The 17440-nt window shown below is 40.7% G+C and overlaps 1 protein-coding gene across 1 annotated transcript in view; it reads right to left on the bottom strand.

The window, feature by feature from the left end:
- Window positions 1–17440, bottom strand: part of LOC138976663 (two pore channel protein 1-like) — a 55062-nt gene that overhangs the window by 33549 nt on the left and 4073 nt on the right. The window contains exons 2-3 of the mRNA XM_070349538.1: window positions 3814–4028; window positions 1544–1654 (exon numbers count right to left, since the gene is read on the bottom strand). Of these exons, the coding sequence (XP_070205639.1) occupies window positions 1544–1654; window positions 3814–4028 (326 nt within the window). The remainder of the gene's footprint in view (window positions 1–1543; window positions 1655–3813; window positions 4029–17440) is intronic.

Genomic DNA, 17440 nt, shown 5'->3' with positions numbered 1-17440 from the left:
GCGATTTGGCATTCTCACCCATAAAGTACCTTTTTTCCGTTTCTGTCAAATTAATGGGAGCGGGAGTGTAGCTTACTTGGTCATGTACCTTGCCTATAAACCAATTAGTGGCTTATATAGTCCAGCCAAAGCCTCAGGGTTTGGAAAACACAAATACATGCATGTAAAGAAAGGGGAAACAACTGCTGCATGCCTATCTCAGAGACAGCACCCCAAATTTCCCTGAGTAAAATCCCAATGGACTAAGAGTGCACCCAATGTATCAAACTTGAATCTGCATGCATACACTGCATGTGGATAAAAGGGGATAAAGCCTGTCCTTAATTGAATGAAGTTGACTACTGTGCAATTGATGTAGCCAGGCATTCTCTCTCTCTCTCTCTCTCTGTCTCTCTCTCTCTCTGTCTCTCTCTCTCTCTCTCTCTCTCTCTCTCTCTCTCTCTCTCTCTCTCTCTCTCTCTCTCTCTCTCTCTCTCTCTCTCTCTCTCTCTCTCTCTCTTCATCTTATTTGTATAAAATATAATTAAAGATTATCAAGATAAGTGTTGAAGCTATCACTTGTTCGCCATGTTTTGCTATCGGAATGTGTATTGATTATCATTTCAAGAACGTGTCCATAAGCAATCTGCTTGTTAACGTTCTTAATGTTGTTATTGTTTGAAACGTGTGGATGAGAAATTGAATAAAACACGCTTAAACCAAGTTGACTACGCGGAGTATACTTGGCAAAGCTGAGCTTCAGCACTAAGCTTTCGGTAAAAAGACTTTGCGTGGACTTGGCAAAGCTGAGCTTCAGCACTAAGCTTTCGGTAAAAAGACTTTGCGTGGACTTGGCAAAGCTGAGCTTCAGCACTAAGCTTTCGGTAAAAGGACTTTGCGTGGACTTGGCAAAGCTGAGCTTCAGCACTAAGCTTTCGGTAAAAAGACTTTACGTGGACTTCGTGAAGTCAACTTCGGGCTCAACTAAGGACCGGTGTAACACGAGAAAATTACTCCCACGAGATTTTTACTCCAGAGTAAACATTTCGTACGAAAAACTTACTCCCTTTACGAAAAAAGCACTCCCCCATTGCACGAGAAAATTACTCCCCAAGACAGGTGAGTTCCGAGTAAACATTTCGTACAAAAATGTTACTCCCCTGACGAATAAATAACGAATAAATTACTTCACCCCAAAACGAGCAATTTAACTTTCCATGCCAGGTGTACGAAATTTTTAATCCCTTGTCCCCTGTTAGTCTTGGTGGTGGAAGGAGGGTAGCGTGACATTCGTGTGCGCGAGATCACTTATTGGCATTATTCGCCCGCATCCCATTTTTGCGTATGAGATTTTTACTGGAAGTAAAAAAAATGGGGAGTAAAAATTTCGTGGAGGGAGTAATTTTTTCGTGCCTTGGGGAGTTCTTTTCTCGTACGAAAAGTGTACTCGGAGTAAGAATTTCGTACGAAATATTTACTCCGGAGTAAATTTTTCGTGGAGTAAAAATTTCGTGTTACACCAGCCCAAGGAAGCATGTCCATGTGAAGAAAGCTGGAGACTCACCCCAACAGGCAGGGAGAAGAAGTCGATAGCGGGCCGCTCGCACACCGCCAACAGCATGATGCTAATGGAGGCCACCAGGTCAAGCAGGTGAAACCAGTGATTGTGTGCCACCTGAAAACACCATGCATAATTAGGAACACCATTCTATCAAAGCCCTGAAAGTCCAAACAATTTGTGCACTAGCCAAAGGCTAGCGATTCTGAAAATTGACTAGCCAGAGAGCAAACTTTACTAGCCAAACCAACGATTTGTTTCAGCAACTTTACTCGCATTTGGCGAGTAGATGAACATGTCTACTCGCCATGACGAGTAAAATACTCACCACTTTCAAGGCTGAATCAGCCAACAAATTCATATCCTTTTAAACAGTTATCATCATGATGCTAACGGCCGATACCATATCAATCAATCAATCAATATGGGGCTTATATCGCGCGTATTCCGTGGGTACAGTTCTAAGCGCAGGGATTTATTTTTTATTTTATTTTTATTCTATGCAATTTATATCGCGCACATATTCAAGGCGCAGGGATTTATTTACGCCGTGTGAGATGGAATTTTTTTTACACAATACATCACGCATTCACATCGGCCAGCAGATCGCAGCCATTTCGGCGCATATCCTACTTTTCTCGGCCTATTATTCCAAGTCACACAGGTATTTTGGTGGACATTTTTATCTATGCCTATACAATTTTGCCAGGAAAGACCCTTTTGTCAATCGTGGGATCTTTAACGTGCACACCCCAATGTAGTGTACACGAAGGGACCTCGGTTTTTCGTCTCACCCGAAAGACTAGCACTTGAACCCACCACCTAGGTTAGGAAAGGGGGGAGAAAATTGCTAACGCCCTGACCCAGGGTCAAACTCGCAATCTCTCCCTTCCGAGCGCAAGTGCGTTACCACTCGGCCACCCATATCCAGCAGGTGAAACTAATGGTTGTGTGCCACATCATTCAATCAGTCATCATATACACGATTGCATCTATAAGCAGTTCACAAAATGATACTACATGTAACAGGCAGGCCATTTTACAGTCAGTATATTATGAAACTAGATGATTGCCCGCTTCGCCGGGTGCCGGCTTTGCCGGGAAGAAGTATAGCCGAATACCAGGCTGCGCCTGGGACCCGGCACGAAGGAAAGGAGATAAACGCGCAAAACACGGGAGACCTTCTAAAAATAGTAACGTGCAGTGACCTTCTAAAAATAGTAACGTAGTAACGGGAATATGGATTGACGCCACACGGAGGAAGGGAGATAATCGCGGCTGAAAACACTGGAGAAGATAAGGAAGAGTTACTGGTAGTGGATCCAGACAAAAAACAACAAAATCGGTTCAGCGCGCACAGCGCTGCGCGCTGAGAGCACGTGTTGAAATATCTCATTGATGAGGTTGTGTCCGGGGTGTAGCTGAATACGGTGTCCAAATTTGAAAAAGATCCACCGAGAACTTTGGCCGTGCATCGCGAACAGACAGACAGACAGACACTAGTCGTAAATATATATAGATTCAGATTCAGATTCAGATGACAACAACAACAAGATGATGAAGATTGCGATAATGATGATACTCATACTACTTGTAGCGTTTCAAATGAATCTGGTTGTAAATGTTTGGCTATTATCAAAACTATAGATCAGTAATGAAGTGATGACAAAGACGATGAAAAAGATGATCATGACAACGACGATGATGCTGCTGCTGATGATTATGATGATGATGACAACAATGACGATGATGATTACAATTTCTTCGAGCACTGTATGTACCTCATAAGCGGGCAGAGCCTCGTGGGATCGTGGGTGTGTCTTGATGATGATGACAACAATAACGATGATGATTACAATTTCTTCGAGCACTGTGTGTACCTCATAAGCGGGCAGAGCCTCGTGGGATCGTGGGTGTGTCTTGATGATGATGACAACATTGACGATGATGATTACAATTTCTTCGAGCACTGTATGTACCTCATAAGCGGGCAGAGCCTCGTGGGATCGTGGGTGTGTCTTGATGATGATGACAACAATGACGATGATGATTACAATTTCTTCGAGCACTGTATGTACCTCATAAGCGGGCAGAGCCTCGTGGGATCGTGGGTGTGTCTTGATGATGATGACAACAATGACGATGATGATTACAATTTCTTCGAGCACTGTATGTACCTCATAAGCGGGCAGAGCCTCGTGGGATCGTGGGTGTGTCTTGATGATGATGACAACAATAACGATGATGATTACAATTTCTTCGAGCACTGTATGTACCTCATAAGCGGGCAGAGCCTCGTGGGATCGTGGGTGTGTCTTGAACTTGTCGTTGTCGCTGCCCTCCTGCAGGAAGATGGCGGCCTCCTGGTAGTTGAGCTGCCACAGCTTGCGTCGGTTGGTCTCGGACCGGAGGGGGCTGACACAGTCCCTGGGGTCGGGGATCTCCAGCGCGATGTTGCCCACTGTGTTGGCATGGTCGTTCTCCGGGTCGTCTGCAACACAACGCAATCAAAACCTTTACTTTACTTTACTTTACTATCCCTGCAATGCTGGGTAATTCGGTTTGCTTCCTCCCAGTGGAAAGCTAGCTGTATAACCTTAGAGTCGCGCTACCCAGATGTGTGCGTGTTTAGATGTAATCAGCCACCTGCATTTATGGCAGAATGACTGGGGTCTTTTTTGTGCAATTGTGGTGACACTTGGGTGGGACATGGACACCGTCTCTGACTCTGCACATAAAGTAGACATGTGTCGGTTTCTGCCGGGATTCCAACCCTCGATCCTAGGATCACAAGTCCAGTGCTCTACCCACTGAGCTACCCGGGCCCCAATATCAGGTGCAAGGTGACCGATTCCACATAAATCTAACTAACTCAGGTTGGACTGAAACTGAACGCACTGCATTTTTTTTAACCGATACAATACAGCTTCGTCAATCCCCGCGGCAGTTTTCTCGTGCAACACAAAGTGAAATTGACGAGGCAGAATAGCGCGATAGCGTACTGCGGTAAGAAGGAAAGCGCGCTTTTCTGTATTATTTTTAACTTTCTGAACTTGTTTTGAATAAAACATATTATATCTATATTTTTTTGGAATCAGGAAATGATCAACAATAAGATGAAACCATTTTTGGATCGATTTCTGACATTTTAATTGTAGCACTTAACCTATTTTCGTTAATTGTGATCACATTTTAAGAGTAAACATAACATTATACGTTAATTGGATCTGTGATCCAAACATGGCTTTTGGTCAATCGAGATGGAAGTTTATTCCACAAGCCCGTAGGGCAAGTGGAATAAACTGCCATCGAGATTGACCAAAAGGCATGTTTGGATCACAGATCCAATTAACATATAATATCTCGAAATTCACTGGTCTTAGGGTTTTTGTTTTCAAAGAAGAAAGAAACTTGCTTGAACACGGACCACTTCTCCGAGCAAAATCAACAAACCTAATCACTCGCATTCCACCTCAAGGTCTCGGCCAACCAAGACTATGGCATACTCGTAGCAAAGCCGCCGAATGGTACATGTACCGTAAACCAAGAATAGTGACGTAAGAGAATAGAATGTCGTCTTTTGATTTGAAACGTGACGTGTTTCAGAACTTCTTCTGGACAACTCGGATGGTCTTCTGCGTAGTGGTTGGCACGAGATTCTTTTTCTTCTTCGACAGTTCATCCTCTGATACTGCAGCAAAACGTTGCATCTTTTTTTCACTTTCGAGTATGCGGACGACTGAACTTGACCGCTAAAAAGTAGTCCTTTCGGAATCATTACGCAGAGTCTGAACATGAGGTCTGAACATTGTTTTTAGGCAGGATCTAGGTGAAAGCGAGGCTGTTCTTATCTCTGTATACAGTCAAGAGAGAGAGAAATACATGTCGAGACATATGTATATATTTCTAGATTCAGAATTTAATGAAGAATACGATGCAATCAATTTTGAATCTGTTTGCGACAATTTCATTTAAATGACAACTTTAATGAGCAAACTCATTAATTAATTTTTAAGCCTCCACGCTGACATACAATACCAAAGTCCGGGCTTCGTCGAAGATTACTTGACCACAATTTTAACCAATTTGGTTCAAAAATGAGGGCGTGACAGTGCCGCCTTAAGTTTCACTAAATGCCGGATATGACGTCATCTAAGACATTTATTGGGAAAAAGAAAAAACAGTCTGGGGATATCATACCCAGGAACTCTCCAGTGAAGTTTCATGAAGATCAGTCCATAAGTTTTCTCGGAACTGCAGATCTATACACACACACACACACCACGACCCTCGTCTCGATTCCCCCTCTATGTTAAAACATTTAGTCAAAACTTGACTAAATGTAAAAAGAGATCTGCACTAAAAAGCAAGCACACACATTTACCCTCAATCTTCTTGTTTACATCCTCAAGCTCAATCACCAAGAAGCCCTCCTCAGTGAAACATGCCGGCGCTTCAGGATCTGCCCAATTTGACGGTAACTCGGGCACACTCTGCCGATCTTTTACTGAGCGTTTTTGTTTTCTGCTCCTGATTCTTCTGTTCCAAGTCTGCCGTATAGTGCTTCCAATTGCTCTGGCATTGCGTGTGAATTTATTTGAAGACTGATCCTCCTCCTTCTCAACTTCATTGCTTTTCTTTTTCTTCTCTGTGCGCAGTCCATTTGCTCTGCCTGTTTTGTTGACGGTGTCTTCTGGTGCAGGCGTTATATCTGCGTCTGACTCTTGCAAGGACACTGCTGCTCGTTTCAGGCGTCCCTTCTTCACAGGCGCAGTGTTCTCAGGGATGGCTTCCAACACGGCTTCCAGGGCTTTCTCAGTATCTTCTTTGATCTCAGGAGAGATGTGGGTGGTGTTATTGTTGGGCAAATTTACTGACCCGTTGGTTTTTGTCATATCCTGATTTTCATCACACAGACATGAAAGAGGCTGTGAACGGAAGGAGACAGCAACAGGCAACTTGCATCTCAGAGTCAGTGGTTGCAGAGTACTGTCTGCCTGAGAGGATGGTTCTCTTGATGAAATCATCTCTTTTCCGTAAGAGGCAGGAGTCGCTTTGGTCAAAGAATGAGATGGTGCTTCAATAGACAAAGTCTTTTCGTCTCCTACTTCTCCATTCCTGTTAAAAGCCTTATTTTCTTCAGCATCTGGAATAAATGCTTCATTGGTTGAAGAAGTTATCCGTACCTCCATGGCTTTAACGTCGTTTGTAAAAGTCCAGTTAAGTTGAGAGCCTGTGAAATAGTTGTTGTTGATGCTGTTGTTGAGAGTAACTTAATATACCCACACGCTCAACACTCAGGGCTACTGGTGACTTGGTAAAGAGATGGCAACTGGCACCCAAACAGTAAGGTTACAACCGTTTTGAACCACCTCGCCATATCATCAAGGCAGCTGTACTCATGAGATCTTCAGAAGATAGGATATGAAATAACGAATGACATTGGCATTAGTCAGGTGTGGCAGTGTGTCTGTGAACCAGATGAGTTCATGATCTTTACTCCCTCAGAGATGGTGACATGTCCACATTTGCGGAAGAACAACAGTACAAAACTCCAAAACACCCTGAGCTGGAAAGTTAAACTTGTTACAATTCCCAATCAGTAGAAACTAACGCTGCAAAATCACACCCTCTTGTTATTTCTAAAAAGTACCCTCTCATCCTGTACTTGTAAATCTAGGAATTTGATGACTGAAACAACTTTGTCAAGGGCTTTTTTGTTCAACAGTTACTGTCATTCTCTTCCAACAGCTATCTCTTGAATTAACAGGAAATAATCATTTTGTGCAAACAAAAAAAGCAGAGGACATTGCATTCTTCTTTCGTGTTACACAGTCCAAAGGGTGACAAATTATTCTTCTGATGAGACAACTGCAGAAAATTTTCCTCCTTTTCAAGTGAGAATTTGTGTTAAATTAACAAAAAATCTTTCAAGCTCTCTTGTTCAGTGTCACGTCACTCTGCAACTTGGATGATTCAATTTGAAGTGTTTCATTTTGTTTGTTAGTTTCGACTGTCACCTCTGAGAAAAAGGCGCAATACGTAATTTTAGAAATAAATGTTAAGAAAATTGTCTAGTCTTACTAATCAATCAATCAATCAATATGAGGCTTATATCGCGCGTATTCAGTGGGTACAGTTCTAAGCGCAGGGATTTTTTGGATTTTTTTTAAATCTAAAAAAAATTAAAAAATGTTATGCAATTTATATTGCGCACATATTCAAGGCGCAGGGATTTATTTATGCCGTGTGAGATGGAATTTTTTTTACACAATACATCACGCATTCACATCGGCCAGCAGATCGCAGCCATTTCTGCGCATATCCTACTTTTCACGGCCTATTATTCCCAGTCACACGGGTATTTTGGTGGACATTTTTATCTATGCCTATACAATTTTGCCAGGAAAGACCCTTTTGTCAATCGTGGGATCTTTAACGTGCACACCCCAATGTAGTGTACACGAAGGGACCTCGGTTTTTCGTCTCATCCGAAAGACTAGCACTTGAGCCCACCACCTAGGTTAGGAAAGGGGGGAGAAAATTGCTAACGCCCTGACCCAGGGTCGAACTCGCAACCTCTCGCTTCCGAGCGCAAGTGCGTTACCACTCGGCCACCCAGTCCACACTAACATGCAGCACAACTTCTGTCTCATCGTGATATAAAGCAACATTTTCATACACAGATCTTAACAGTAGATCTGCAATAGATGAACAAAAAGTAAAGTTGTGAAACTACTGTCAAAAAGATGAACAGGAGAAAATGTGAGTTGTCCCGTGAAACACAACAGAAATGTTCTGTGAGAATTGCTGATCCAAACCAATGGTAGCTTCACTACCCCTGGAAAACTGCAGACTGGCTCAAACCCAACAGAAATGTATTGCTAATTGAGCACCCCCCCCCCCCCCACCACCACCACCACCACAACCCTCCCTCCTCTTCCTTGTGAAGACGAGCAGGAAAGTTAGGGTTGAGGAAAGTCTAAATAAGCAACTTACAACTGGTGACAAGCAGAATTTAGTTTCAAAGACACACTGGTTTTGCAACTCCTTGCTAATTTACTCAATGCAAAACTTGCACAATGATAACTTTAAAGGGGCTGTTACCTGTGTATATCGATCAGTCTGTGGCAATGCCTATCCCCACCCAACAAACATCCCCAACTCATCAAGCAGAGTGGTTATGTATAGACAGAATAACTCATCTGCCATGCACAAGGACCAAGATCCAGGGGAGACAACAAGAAGAAGCAAAACAAAACACACAAAAAGTCAAGAAGAGAGACAGAAAGAAAGAAAAAAAACCCACGAAGTGTCACCATGTGTACAACCAAAAAATGAAATGTTTGTTAACAGAGAATCAACTGCATGCATTACAGTGCATTTTCAAATGGAAGATAACTTTTCATTAAACTAATGTTTTGCCATTAATTATCTTATCAAATTTGCACATTTTGCAAACTGTTTAGCTACTGGTGCACCCCACTTGATAACCAGGATAAAAAGTAATTAAGTTCTTTGCATAAATCAATACTTATTAACAACAAATCTTCACATAGGTCATTAAAAATTAATGATGAAAAGCTGACCAAGTCACCTCACGAAGAGGAAAACTTTTCTTCTGTATTTCCCAACTCACAGAGGAAAATTTCAAATAAAAAAGTTCAATTTGCCTGTACAGTGGAATCCCCCATTGTAAGACCCCCCCCCCCCCCCCCTCCCGATTTAAGACTTCTCTTTTTTAAGACCTTGCTTTTTACATTTAGTCAAGTTTTGACTAAATGTTTTAACATAGAGGGGGGAATCGAGACGAGGGTCGTGGTGTATGTGTGTGTGTGTGTGTGTGTGTGTGTGTGTGTGTGTGTGTGTGTGCATGTGTGTGTGTGTGTGTGTGTGTGTGTGTGTGTGTGTGTGTCTGTGTGTGTGTGTAGAGCAATTCAGACTAAACTACTGGGCCGATCTTTATGAAATTTGACATGAGAGTTCCTGGGTATGATATCCCCGGACGTTTTTTTCATTTTTTCGATAAATACCTTTGATGACGTCATATCCGGCTTTTTGTAAAAGTTGAGGCGGCACTGTCACACCCTCATTTTTCAATTAAATTGATTGAAATTTTGGCAAAGCAATCTTCGACGAAGGCCGGGGTCTGGTATTGCATTTCAGCTTGGTGGCTTAAAAACTAATGAGTGAGTTTGGTCATTAAAAATCGGAAACTTCTAATTAAAATTATTTTTTTATTAAACGATCCAAAAACAATTTCATCTTATTCTTCGTCATTTTCTGATTCCAAAAACATATACATATGTTATATTTGGATTAAAAACAAGCTCTGAAAATTAAAAATATAAAAATTATGATCAAAATTAAATTTTCGAAATCGTTTTAAAAACTATTTCATCTTATTCCTTGTCGGTTCCTGATTCCAAAAACATATAGATATGATATGTTTGGATTAAAACACGCTCAGAAAGTTAAAACGAAGAGAGGTACAGTAAAGCACAGCGCAATCGCTACCGCGCCAAACAGGCTCGTCACTTTCGCTGCCTTTTGCACTAGCGGCGGACTACGTTCAGTTTAATTCTGTGAGTTCCACAGCTTGACTAAATGTAGTAATTTCGCCTTACACGACTTGTTTAGATTTTCAGTTCATGAACAACGTTTATACACTGTGTGTAAGACTACCTCCTTTACAAGACATCAATTGGACAGACTTTTCAAGTACAGTAATATAAGATGGGTTGCGCTCTATCTTCACTGACTTTTGAGGTAATAAAAGATGGGTTCCGCTCTATCTTCACTGACTTTTGAGGTAATAAAAGATGGGTTCCGCTCTATCTTCACTGACTTTTCAGGTAATAAAAGATGGGTTCCGCTCTATCTTCACTGACTTTTGAGGTAATAAAAGATGGGTTCCGCTCTATCTTCATTGACTTTTGAGGTAATAAAAGACGGGTTCCGCTCTATCTTCACTGACTTTTCAGGTAATAAAAGATGGGTTCCGCTCTATCTTCACTGACTTTTCAGGTAATAAAAGATGGGGTTCCGCTCTATCTTCATTGACTTTTAAGATAATAAAAGACGGGTTCCGCTCTATCTTCATCTGATCAGTCCCCTCACTTGTTGCAAGTGCAACAATACATATTCTGGAAGTAAGCTCACTCTGTCAGAACATTTGGCTGTGGAAGCGTTGCGCCCCTTCCAAACAGTGATTCGGCAAATGCAATGTATGTGGTATAGTAAATATAATGCACAGTGATTGTATAATGGAAATAGCATGGTTTATATGTAAATGTAAATAAGAAAAAGAGTAGTAACTGTGTGGGAACACCCACCCCCCCCCCCCCCCCCCCCGCATTAATCCTCATTGAACTTTACTTTATTTGGTGTTTAACGTCGTTTTCAACCACGAAGGTTATATCGCGACGGGGAAAGGGGGAAGATGGGATAGAGCCACTTGTCAATTGTTTCTTGTTCACAAAAGCACTAATCAAAAATTTCCTCCGGGGGCTTGCAATGTAGTACAATGTATTACCTTACTGGGAGAATGCAAGTTTCCAGTACAAAGGACTTAACATTTCTTACATTACTGCTTGACTAAAATCTTTACAAAAATTGACTATATTCTATACAAGAAACACTTAACAACGGTAAAAGGAGAAACAGAATCCGTTAGTCGCCTCTTACGACATGCTGGGGAGCATCGGGTAAATTCTTTCTCGTCCCACCAATATGGGACTCCCCCTAACCCGCGGGGGGTACATATATCCTCATTGAAGAATATAGCTATCATGGATATTTTCAAATGAAATGGGCATCTCGGCTACTAGTGGACCCTAATGATAATACATGGGTGAAAGCTATGAAAATCAAATTGACTGAAATTTTTTTGAGGCAGGGGTCCAGGAGCCGCCCAGGCCCTGGCGGGGTACGGGGCAGGGCCCCGTTAGGGGGTCCAGGGGGGCGTTCGGCCGAAAACGAATTTTTGCATTATACATTGTGATTTTGTGGCCTTTCCTGGCAAAAAAATACACTTTTTGTCACTATCATGCAGGTCAAAAAAATACCTTCAGATTCTAATGATATCTAAAAAGGGTAAACAAAATCAAAACAATTCACAGAAGTAATCATTTTCCTTTTGTATCTTTTCACACTTGCATCTTCCAACACAACGACACAATTGATAACAATTAACATTGACAACAGCCAATTACTAAATGAAATAGAAACTGAACAACTGAAATAAAAGTTCAAAATATTTAATTATAAGAAGCAAACATTGCCAGACAGGCATTGAAATAAATGATGAAACAGAATGTCACACATGCAAACAGCATGATGTAGCACTGCACAAAATAGCAACTAAGCAGTAGCATCTCTTATAGTGCAAAGTTCTCAAGGAAAAGCACTTGAGTTTCAAGCACCAAACTTATCACACACAGTTTTAGTTTCATGAACTCCAACCAGTCCCATCGCCTTTGTTGGCTAGACCAGCATCAATAAGATCTGTCCATGCGTTATCCGCAGAAATCATGTCACCACTTCGTAATGCCTGCCAAAACGCGAGAACTTTTTTTTTTATCGTGATGCAGAGCGAATCCGAAAGCGAAGAAACCTCACCTACGGGGTTTACCGCATAGCAGTTCGAAAACGCGTTCCGCTTTATAAAAAATAAAAAAAAAAATTTTTTTTTTTTTTTTTTTTTAAATAAAAATTGCGGATTGACGGAATTTCCGTCAGACTTATTTTCAGATTGACGGATTTCAGTCAATTGACGGGCTACTTTCACCCATGATAACATGCACATCAGCAGGTCTTTGCCTCACTAGCACTAGCTGCTTCCAATAAAATAAAATAGAAACAATATTAAGAATATTAATTTTATTTATATTGCAATGTCATAACAACATAAGTCACAGGCTTAGTCAATAAAGTATAATGTATGCACTGTATCAGATTCCTTTTTGCTTTATTACTATACCCATTCAATTCTTACTAAAAATGTGTGCCTGAAATGGAGAACAGGCCAGTGGATGTGTCAACGAAAAAAAACCCATTTTGATGGACAATAAAGTATGTGTTGTAATTGTTATTATCTTCCTAGATTCGGAATGAAGCTAAAAAAAGAAAAGAAAAAGGTTCATACTGTACATTCTTACCTTCATCTAAGTTTTACATTCTGAACATCTCCAAAACAAGTCAGACCTGCATCTTTAAATTGATGTTAATGAACATGACACCAATAAAAAAAAGTGCAAAAAGGAACAGGAAAAACCCCACAGAGGACAACAAAAGTTCTCACAATAGAGAGGAAAACCCCACAGAGGACAACAAAAGTTCTCACAATAGAGAGGAAAACCACAAGAGACGCTACACAGATCAAGAAACTGGTAATTTAATACTGCTCCAGCTAAACTGCTTAATGGCTTGTATTTCTGCCCCACAGCATTTCTTTCCTTCTAAAGTCATTCTCCCACCCCGTCTTCCCGCCCATATTACACCCCCCACCCCCCGTTAAAAATAAGGTCAACCCCCCCCCACCCCCTTTAAAAATAAGGTAACCCCCCCCCCCCCCCCCACCGGGCCTGACAATATTAACAGATTTGTACAGTACATCCCCCTCCACCTCAACCTCTTTCAATGAAAAACAGGTGATGTATCAGGGTCTCCTCCAGTCTAATTTCCCTCTCCTAATAGTACCTCCCTCCCCCCCCCCCCTCCTCCTCACCGAACTACCAACCTTGGAAAGTTGGAAACTCCAGACCAAACTCGTCAATAATGATGCAAGGATTTGCACACACACACAGATTTGCATTCACACACACACACACACACACACACACACACACACACCTTTAACTCAAACTTATTGACACATCAAGGCCTCCCCCTGGTCACCCCACCCCAACTTACTAACTGGACACTCCCAAGTTTCTTTTAGTATTATATACGTGTGTATTCAGTTCATGGGGGGAGGAAGAGAAGATAATATAACGTTTTGATGTTGACAAATATGCAAGACGCCACTGGGAGTGAGCCCAAACTTTTCTCAAAAATGGAAAACACAGACAGTTTGTTGCTGACAGACCAGTGTTTCAAAAAGGCTGCGAACATTGAAAGTTATCAGAGTCAATTTCACCATGTAAGCACAATAGTTGACAGTGGTTGTAGAATGATTTTCAATGTGTTGCCGCACTGAGAGCCCCACAATATTGTTCACACTGACAACTGTTACTGGACTCATAAGATGTTAACTGTAAGTTTCAATACACATATATCTATTTTGTTAGTTAAAAACAAAAACAAGAGGCGAAGCCTTCAAGGCTCACGTAAGAAATCGACAAACAGTAACACAAACTCAATCACTCCGTCACACACACACACACACACATTAAGCATAGGTGAAACTGTGCAGGAAAGCGAGACACTAGATCTGCCAACTAGTCTCGGCCCGCTCACAATAACAATGACCGAGACTTTCAGTAATTCCTTCGCGTGACGTCTAACCCTCTTACGTCATAATGTGACGTCTTCAAATGTTAAAGTTTCTATCACACACGTCAAACACTTTTTACCGAGACGTAATTAAATCTTCTTATGCGAGCTTTATCCATAGACTCGGAAATGTTAAAGTTTCTATCACACACGCACGCACAGACAGACAAAAGTTAGCATCGCAAAGGCTACACTTACGTGAGCCAACAAGTAGTAACTTATGTATGAGCAGAAGCATGGCTCTCACAAATTGGTGCCAATGAGCACCCAAAACACGAGAAAACAGCTAGATTCAGCAACAATGATATAAGATAGGTGGACCCAGCCTACTTGAAGCAAGAACGTCACCCTTTGTCCAAAAATATCAAGTCTTTATCAGTTTTTTTTGCATGTAGATGTATCAATATGTACTCAAAAACCTCCACACGTTACAGAGTCTTCAGTTTTGTCACATTTACAACAGTGTTCATGCACTGATGAGGCCATTATCTGCAAGTGCAAGTGCAACTGAGTTTTAATCATATCAGGTTTGTTCCCCCAGATATATCTCAATCTTTTTTTTCTGTGCGGCAACTCCCACGTACACCAGTGTTTTGCACGAGGGAGCCTTTAATTTATGTATGGCCGCTTTTACACGCCATTCAGGCTTCAGTCATAGTCCGATTCTGGGGGCTGCATGCTGGGTGTTCTTGTAACTCATAACTCATAACTCATAACATTTTATTGATCCAACAAAGGAAATTAAATTGGTCATCAGCACATATAGGTCATTAATTAATAATTATAAAAGAAGAAGAGAAGAAAATTTATAAAACCCATGATAACCAAAAAGTATCTAAAGTAATATATGTACAACTACAATACCCTTTTTACTTGCACACTTGACACACCGACAGACCAACACACATGCATACATACCTACCTACATACATACCTACATACATACCTACATACATACATACATACATACATACATACCTACATACATACCTACATACATACCTACATACATACATACATACATACATACATACATACATACATACATACATACATACATACATACATACATACATACATACATACATACATACATACATACATACATACATACATACATACATACATACATACATACATACATACATACATACATACATACATACATACATACATACATACATACATACATACATACATACATACATACATACATACATACAATGTGTTTCTAGAACCCACCGAACTCTGACATGAGTCACAAGATCTTTTCTGTGCGCACTTAAGTCTTGTGCTTTGTGTACACACTAAGGTGGGGAATACAGCACCAGCACGTGTTCACATAAGTTTCTCTGGGAGATCAGAAAAATCTCCACCCTTAACCCACCAGCTGCAGCCAGGATTCGAACCCCGAACCTTCCACATGGAAGGATGACGGCCTAACCACTACGCTATGCGCCCGTCTTCAGATACATGTATCAAGTTGTATCATGAGTTAATAGAATCAACTTGCAAATTCAAACAAACAAGTGCTGAGACACAATACAGTGGAACCCCCCTTTTAAGACCCCCCAATTTAAGACTCCCTCCTTTTTAAGACCTTGTTTTTTCAGACTTTTTGTTCATAACCTCTGTAAAATTACCCCCATTTTAAGACTCCCTCCTTTTTAAGACCTTGTTTTCTCAGATTTTTGGAGGTCTTAAAAGGGGGGTTCCACTGTACAACAACAATGTGAGCAGCAATGTAGAACCAGCCGACTGTTATCAAAAACAAAAAGATATATATACATGTCGTCGGTGAAATCGTGGGACCTCGAAAAATGACTTCTGGCGCAAAGTCACCTACGAGGTCCCACGATTTCACTGACGATGTACAGTATTACGTAACTGTCGTTATTTCTGATTACGTGGGCAATACAAGAAGAGCAAATGCTCGATCGAGTCACTTTCGCAGTTCTGAATATTATGACCTTGAAAAAGGTCAAAGGTCACCAAAGCAGACGTCAAAGTGTAGAGGTCACTGGGAGTCACGTTCACATAAAATTTGAGCCCGGTCACTTTTATAGTTTCCGAGAAAAGCCCAACGTTAAGTTGTGTGTTGCCGAACAGAAAAGGCTAGTTATCTCCCTTGTTTTTCTGATAACGTTCGTAAAAGGCTACAGATGTAAATACTTTGATGTAAAGAATAATCCTACAAAGTTTCAATCACATCCGATGAACTTTGTCAAAGATATAAAATGTCTAATTTTTCCTTTGACGCTGACCTGTGACCTTGAAAAAGGTCAAAGGTCAACGAAACCATCGTTAAAGTGTAGAGGTCATTGGAGGTCACGACTAAACAAAATATGAGCCCGATCGCTTTGATAGTTTCCGAGAAAAGTCCAACGTTAAGGTGGTGTCTACGGACGGCCGGACGGCCGGCCGGCCGGACAGACTAACACTGACCGATTACATAGAGTCACTTTTTCTCAAGTGACTCAATAAAAAATAAACATCCTCACTGATGACTGTTGAACAGTTGACTATTTCCTAACTTTCCTTTTTTTCAACTTTACAGGTGAGGTCACAAACACATAGTGTTTTGAAGTGAGTGTGCCATCCCTAAACTTACACAGATGAGCCATGCCCTTATCAGTACATGTACTTTAGTGTATCCAAAAACCTCCACAGGTTGATACGAAAAGTCATGCTTACAGCACATGGTATTGGTAATCTGATAATCTGATATGCAGGTTTAATAATAGCTCCTGGGAGCAAGATTTCAAAACACTTACAGATGAAAAAAAAGTTGATATCAGAAATCAAAATACCCCATTCTGCATGGTCATTATTATAAATAATGGAAGCTAGTTTTGCATTTCCACAACTTTATAAGGCATACACAAATTCAAAAAAGTAAGAAACAAAAAGATGATCCAAACAGAAAGCTCACTGAACTTTTGTATTATACAATGATGTTCTATAGTTTTAAATCTTCAATTACTAATATTACATTTTAACTGCTGCACATGAGTTGCACACACACTCACACAAACAAACACTTTTTTTTAACAAAAAAATGAAACTTTGCTTTTCAACAATATTAATTAATGTCTTTTCTTTTCAGTACTTTTGCGTCTAAAACTTCTAAATTTTGTGATAAAAAAAAGCTTGTGAAACTACTGAAATACATACCCATTTAATGCTTTCGACAGTTTAAAATCTAATTTTTGGTTCTCACTCACTGGGAATTATAAGCCTGTGGATACAACACACTTGTGACAATATTCAGGCTCCTGATTTGTTCTTTTCAAAACACAGAACAAGTTTCACAATTGATCAAATCAAGTCCATCGCATTCTCACAAAAGCTGCGGACAAGACTGATACTCCACTAAATTATGAGCATTTTCCATCTCTTTTCTAAAGT

This window comes from Littorina saxatilis, linkage group LG9, assembly GCF_037325665.1.
Source record: "Littorina saxatilis isolate snail1 linkage group LG9, US_GU_Lsax_2.0, whole genome shotgun sequence".
Taxonomy (NCBI): domain Eukaryota; kingdom Metazoa; phylum Mollusca; class Gastropoda; order Littorinimorpha; family Littorinidae; genus Littorina; species Littorina saxatilis.
This window is presented reverse-complemented; position numbering and strand designations above follow the sequence as displayed.